General features: G+C 48.3%; 1 protein-coding gene across 1 annotated transcript; it reads right to left on the minus strand.

Annotated features, from left to right (window-relative positions):
- Positions 1–602: 602 nt before the first annotated feature.
- Positions 603–1,786, minus strand: LOC145864098 (BTB/POZ domain-containing protein KCTD12-like). Its single transcript, XM_082969252.1, has one exon. It carries the CDS (start codon positions 1,719–1,721, stop codon positions 999–1,001), a length of 723 nt encoding a protein of 240 aa, XP_082825378.1. The 5' UTR covers positions 1,722–1,786; the 3' UTR covers positions 603–998.
- Positions 1,787–7,344: the final 5,558 nt, after the last annotated feature.

Here is a 7,344-nt window from a genome sequence, read left to right on the forward strand (position 1 = left end):
CCACTGAATAGCAGGCTAGTGATTGCTTTGAAACACTTGCAGTTAGCCACTGATTCCTTCCAAACCACTCATTGTTGAATTTGCAATTTCCAGCTTGTTGTGTAATGTTTATGTACAATGGCCGATGAGCCACCAATATGTTTTATCTATAATTTATCTTCATATGACAAGGATTGAAAAGGGTTTGCCAGTAGATTGTCAACTTCATTCATGATAATGACTGCTTGTCTAGCTTGCTAGCTAAGATTTTGAAAGTATGATGTTGACATGATCAGTCCAATCAAAGTTAGGGTAGATATAATGTGATTTGATATCATTTTATCTGTGGCCAATGACCTTGAGCCTTCTTGGATGGGCACTTCTAATGTAAATCTATGGCAGCACCCAAGGGCCTTGAATTTTTGAGCTCTCTCTGTAGATTTTGCGGTGAGGTAGTGACCCCATGAGTGACAGAACACTGAGCCAATCACAGTTCAACTAGAGAACATTACCAACCCCTACGCTCTGTATTTTCTGCTGGCTGCCCCACCACCACAGAAAGCACTGAGCTAGGCTGAAACACCTGCATTTTGGAGCTGCCTTACTCAAGAAAGCAAAAAAGAGACCATGTTTGTATGCGGCTTTATTAACTCAATTATTATTATTTTTACATTGTTTTCAAACTGATATGTGACACGTATTAATGCCAAAATCACATGCTAACAAGGTCTGCCCCACCTGCCCTGAATGACAGGTCGCCACTGTCTAGTATACAAAATAAAGTACAACTACATTTATGTCTATTATTCTTGGACATTCAGAATGATCTCTTACATTAATCATCTATATCAATTTCTTTTTAACAGGACTGGATTCAGAAAACAATACTGAAGATTGGCTCAATGCCACTAACTGATCTGTGAAATAACTGAAAGGTGTGCGTGCGTGCGTGCGGGTCAGTAAACGGTCAGTAAACATCAAAGTCATAGCGGCTACTGGAGTGGGATCATATCAACATTTTAGTCCCGACAAAACACATACTCCATATAACTCGTCCAGAATGTATCCTCGTTTGGATCATTGTTAGTGTAGGCGCACATGCCTGTGGAGCTACAAGCCACCATGTGAAAGCCAACCTCCGTCAGCTTGTCAAACGCCTGCTCAAGGAAATTGAATTTCAGGTAGTAACGGGACGTGTACCTCTCCGGGGGCCGATCGGGGTCCCTGCTCTCATTCAAAGTGTCTGAGAACACCTCTTTGGCAAGGGACGTTTTCCCACACACCGTGATGCGCGCCACTCTTCTGAACTTCGCGTCGGTTTGGATATCTCTACCGATAGTATACGATCCCCGGTATCCAATTGTGATGTACCCTGACTTTCTGGACTCCCGAGACGGGGAGTGGGCGCTGCTCATTGCGGACATCATGCGCAAAGTTTCCATTCCGCTGGAGGACCCTATGCCGCACTGAAGCGCACCCTCCTCGGGCTTGCTCTGGCAAATATCGTCACTGATGGAGTTATCTTTGCTCATCCTGGGGCTGATGCGCATGGACAGGTCCTGCAACTGGAAGAACTCAGCCTCTCTCTGCAGCCGGCTTTGCTCGGGGAAATAATCAGGCAGTACCAGGTTGAGGTCCCGTAGGTAGTCTAAAATATAACGAAACAAGAATCCGTCCCTGTCCAAGAAGTAGCGCCCTTTGTTGTCGCGCGCCAGATCCTTTGGAGTCTTCTTGCTGAACATGGACCAGAGGAGCGAGTCTGGGACAGCGACCAAAGTTATGTGCCGTGTCACATACACCTGCCCCCCTACATGACAGTACCCCCCCCCCCCCCCCCCCCCCAAAGGTGCAGACCCCGGATGCACCTCACACAAAAAAAATACCCCAAAACAAACATAATTCCCCTAACTAAAGGGAGAGAAGGGAAGGTGGCTGCCGTCAACGACGGCACCTGTGCAACACCCCCCCTCCCCAACCCACCTATACTGGAGGTGGCTCAGGTTCTGGTCTACTGCCCTCCAGACTGTAGGCAGACTCACTTGGTTCCGGACCGTAGGCAGACTCACTCGGTTCCGGGCCGTAGGCAGACTCACTCGGTTCCGGGCCGTAGGCAGACTCACTCGGTTCCGGGCCGCAGGCAGACTCACTCGGTTCCGGACCGCAGGCAGACTCACTCGGTTCCGGACCGCAGGCAGACTCACTCGGTTCCGGACCGCAGGCAGACTCACTCGGTTCCGGACCGCAGGCAGACTCACTCGGTTCCGGATCGCAGGCAGACTCACTCGGTTACGGACCGCAGGCAGACTCACTCGGTTACGGACTGCAGGCAGACTCACTCGGTTCCGGACTGTAGACCCATTCACACCTCTCCGAACTGTGGGCCGTCTCACTCGGTTCTGCACAGTGGGCCGTCTCCCTTGGTTCCGAACTGTAGGCCGTCTCACTCGGTTCCGGGCTTAATACTCTTACCGGATACTCATGACGGGGTACTATTGTCGGATACTCTGGACGGGGCACTGTTGCCGAATACTCTGGACGGGGCACTATCGTCGGATACTCTGGACGGGGCACTGTTTCCGGACACTCTGGACAGGGCACTGTTTCCGGACACTCGAGGCTGGGCTGACGCACTGGAAGCCTGATGCGTGGGACTGGTAGTGGAGGTACCAGCCTGGGGACACGCACCTCAGGGCTAGTGCGGGAAGCGGGAACTGGCCGAGTGGAACTGGTATTACGCACTGGAAGCCTGATGCGTGGTGCTGGAAGTGCCAGACTAGGGGTTCGCACTTCCGGGTCAGCACGAGAGGCAGGAACTGGAAATACTGGGCCATGGAGGTGCACAGGCGGTCTTGATCTCACCTCCTGCACAACCTGTCCTGGCTGGATGGAACTAGTAGCCCTGTACGAGCGGGGTGCTAGTACAGGGCGAACTGGGCTGTGCAGGGGCCTGATGGTTGCCGTGTGTAGAGCGGGCGTAGGGTAGCCTGGTCCTAGGAGGCGCACCGGTGACCAGATGCGCTGCGCAGGCATCCTCCTACCAGGCTGGATGCCCACTCTAGCACGGCATCTGCGAGGGGCTGGAATAACTCGCACTGGAATGTGCGTGCGTATGGGCGAGATCGTGCACACTTCTTCAAAACTCGGCGCCCTCCACTCCATACGGTCCTCCATATAAACACGGGTAGCTGGCTTATGGCTCATCCTTGGCCCAGCCAAACTACCCGTGTGCCCCCCCAAAAAAATTATTGGGGGTGCCTCTCGTGCTTCTCCCTCAGTGCGTACAAGGCCTCGTACCTACGCCTCTCCACCTTGGCTGCCTCAATTTCCTCCCATGGGCGACGGTATTCCCCAGCCTGATGCCAAGATCCAGCGCCGTCCAGAATTTCCTCCCATGTCCATTTCTCCCGATAGTCCATCTCAAATTCCCTTTGCTCCTTTCTCCGCTGCTTGGTCCTTTTCTGGTGGGTAGTTCTGTCACGGGTGTCGTTGTGTAGAGATGACCAAAACGCAGCGGGAATCTGGATGCTCATCTTTATATATATTAAATAAAGAGAACACGAAAAAACAACAAAACAAAGAACGGCAGACGACAGTTTACAGGCTATAAGCAGCAGTGCAAAATACAACTACCCACAAAAACCCCAGGTGAAAACAAGCTCCTAATATATGACTCCCAATCAGGAACAACGACGTACAGCTGTTCCTGATCAGGAGCCACACAGACAACAAAGAAATAGACAAACCAGAAAACCATAGAAAACCAAAATCAGAACATACACTAAAAACCCCGGAATACATAAACCAAACACCCCTTTAATACTACACACACAACCCGAACCATATGAAACAAATACCCTTCTGCCACGTCCTGACCAAACTACAATACAAATACTCCCTCTACTGGTCAGGACGTGACATCTTCAAATAAAAAAAGAAGATGAGTATACATTTTCCCGCTGCGTTTTGGTCCACTCCTTACGACAATCGTGACAATTACAGCCTTATTCTAATATTGATTAAATTGGGGGGGTTTCATCATAAATCTACACACAATACCTCATAAAGACCAAAAATAAACTTTTTTTTTTAGAAAGTTTTGCTAAATAAAAATAATAATATGAAATATCACATTTACATAAGTATTCAGACTCATAAGTAGTTTATGTGTCGGGGGGGCTAGGATCAGTCTGTTATATCTGGAGTATTTCTTCTGTCTTATCCAGTGTCCTGTGTGAATTTAACTATCCTCTCTCTAATTCTCTCTTTCTTTCTTTCTTTCTTTCTTTCTTTCTTTCTTTCTTTCTTTCTTTCTCTCTCTCTCTCGGAGGAGGACCTGAGCCCTCGGACCATGCCTCAGAATTACCTGACCTGATGACTCCTTGCTGTCCCCAGTCCACCTGGCCGTGCTGCTGCTCCAGTTTCAACTGTTCTGCCTGCGGCTATGGAACCCTGACCTGTTCACCGGACGTGCTACCTGTCCTAGACCTGCTGTTTTCAAGTCTCTAGAGACAGCAGGAGTAGTAGAGATACTCTCAATGATCGGCTATGAAAAGCCAACTGACATTTACTCTTGAGGTGCTGACTTGTTGTACCCTCGACAACTACTGTGATTATTATTATTTGACCATGCTGGTCATTTATGAACATTTGAACATCTTGGCCATGTTCTGTTATAATCTCCACCCAGCACAGCCAGAAGAGGACTGGCCACCCCTCATAGCCTGATTCCTCTCTAGGTTTCTTCCTAGGTTTTTGCCTTTCTAGGAAGTTTTTCCTAGCCACCGTGCTTCTACACCTGCATTGCTTGCTGTTTGGGGTTTTAGGCTGGATTTCCGTAGAGCACTTTGAGATATCAGCTGATGTAAGAAGGGCTATATAAATACATTTGATTTGATCTTTACTCAGTACTTTTTCAATCACCTTTGGCAGCAATTACAGCCTTGAGTCTTCTTGGGTATGACGCTACAAGCTTAGCACAACTGTATTTGGAGAATTTCTCCCATTCTTCTCTGCAGATCCTCTCAAGCTCTGTCAGGTTGGATGGGGAGCATTACTGCACAGCTATTTTCAGGTCTCTCCAGAGATGTTCGATCGGGTTCAAGTCCGGGCTCTGGCTGGGTCACTCAAGGAGATTCAGAGACTTGTCCCAAAGCCACTCCTGCATTGTCTTGGCTGTGTGCTTAGGGTCGTTGTCCTGTTGGAAGGTGAACCTTCGCCCCAGTCTGAGGTTCTGAGCGCTCTGAAGCAGGTTTTCATCAAGGATCTTTCTGTACTTTGCTCCGTTCATCTTTCCCTCAATCCTGACTAGTCTCCCAGTCCCTGCTGCTGAAAAACATCCCCACAGCATGATGCTGCCACAACCATGCTTTACCGTAGGGATGGTGCCAGGTTTCCACCAGACGTGACGCTTGGCATTCAAGCCAAAGTTTTCAATCTTGGTTTCATCAGACCAGAGAATCTTGTTTCTCATGGTCTAAGAGTCCTTTCGGTGCCTTTTGGCAAACTACAAGTGGGCTGTCCTGTGCCTTTTACTGAAAAGTGGCTTCCGTCTGGTCACTCTACCATAAAGGTCTGATTGCTGGGGTGTTGCAGAGATGGTTGTCCTTCTGGAAGGTTCTCCCATCTACACACAGGAACTCTGGAGCGCTGTCAGAGTGACCATCGGGTTCTTGGTCACCTCCCTGACCAAGGCCCTTCTCCCCCCGATTGCTCAGTTTGGCAAGGCAGCCAGCCCTAGGAAGAGACTTAGTGGTTCCAAACTTCTGAATGATGGAGGCCACTATCTTCTTGGGGACCTTCAATGCTGAAGAAAGGTTTTAGTACCCTTCACCAGGTCTCAGAGCTCTCAGTACAATTCCTTCGACGTCATGGCTTGGTTTTTACTCTGACAAAACTGTGGGACCTTATATATATGTGCCTTTCCAAATCAAAAGCAAAACATTCTAAAAACCTGTTTTCACTTTGTCATTGATTAGCATTTGTATTTATTACATTTTTCCACATTTATAACAAAATGTGGAAAAGGGGAAGGGGTCTGAATACTTTCCGAATGCACTGTAGGCCTAATAACATGCATAATAACATTGTTCATTGAATATTGCAATTATATTGTCTATATTATCTGTCAAATATCCTATTGAACGTAGCCCCATTAGAAATGAATAGTGTATTCTGTTCATGCCTATCTACAGTACACTACATTACCAAATGTATGTGGACACCTGCTCATCGAACAGCTCATTCCAAAATCATGGGAATTAATATGGAGTTGGTCCCCCTTTTGCTGCTATAACAGCCTCCACTCTTCTGTGAAGGAGGGACTTGCTTCCATTCTGCCACAAGAGCATTCATGAGTTCGGGCACTGATATTGGGCGATTAGGCCTGGCTCGCAGTCAGCATTCCAATTCATCCCAAAGGTGTTCGATGGGCTTGAGGTCAGGGCTCTGTGCAGGCCAGTCAAGTTCTTCCACACCGATCTCGACGAACCATTTCTGTATGGACTTTGCTAGGTGCAAAGGGGCATTGACATGCTGAAACAGGAAAAGGCCTTTCCCAAACTGTTGCCACAAAGTTGGAAGCACAGAATTGTGTAGAATGTCATTGTATGCTGTAGAATTAAGATTTCCCTTCAATGGAACTAAGGGGCCTAGCCCAAACCATGAAAAACAGCCCCAGACCATTATTCCTCCTCCACCAAACTGTACAGTTGGCACTATGCATTGGGGCAGATAGCGTTCTCCTGGAATCCGCCAAACCCAGATTAGTGCGTCGGACTGCCAGATGGTGAAGCGTGATTCGTAACTCCAGAGAACGCATTTCCACTGCTCCAGCGTCCCATGACGGCGAGGTTTACAACACTCCAGCTGACGCTTGACATTGCGCATGGTGATTTTAGGCTTGTGTGCAGCTATTCAGCCATAGAGACCCATTTCATGAAGCTCATGACAAACATTTATTGTGCTAATGTTGCTTCCAGAGGCAGTTTGGAACTCGATAGTGAGTGTTGCAACCGAGGACAGATGATTTTTATGCACTAAGAGCTTCAGCACTCAACAGTCCCATTTTGTGAGCTTGTGTGGCCTGGTGGCGAAATAAATGCACACCTGTTTAGGCGAGGTGCTGGCTAGCGGTGTAGAACACTTGAAAAAGAAACGGAGAGCTGCACACTCTAACACTTCGGGTCACTAGTTTATATAGTGTCAAAGGGCACACATTTATCAAGCAAGATATTGAGCCCTGCCCAGGTTGTAACGTCTGCTTCCAACTCACACCCTCAAAGACGTAGATCCCCTGAACACAGCTCCCTTTCCAGCCTACTTTCCAACTCACACTCTCAAACACCTAGATCCCCTGAACGCAGCTCA

This window comes from Salmo salar, chromosome 25 (assembly GCF_965601325.2).
Source record: "Salmo salar chromosome 25, fSalSal1, whole genome shotgun sequence".
In the NCBI taxonomy this organism is placed as follows: domain Eukaryota; kingdom Metazoa; phylum Chordata; class Actinopteri; order Salmoniformes; family Salmonidae; genus Salmo; species Salmo salar.

Bases quoted from the DNA above. Each gene is read 5' to 3' on its own strand.
- LOC145864098 (XM_082969252.1), bottom strand. From the start codon at position 1,721: ATGTTCAGCAAGAAGACTCCAAAGGATCTGGCGCGCGACAACAAAGGG.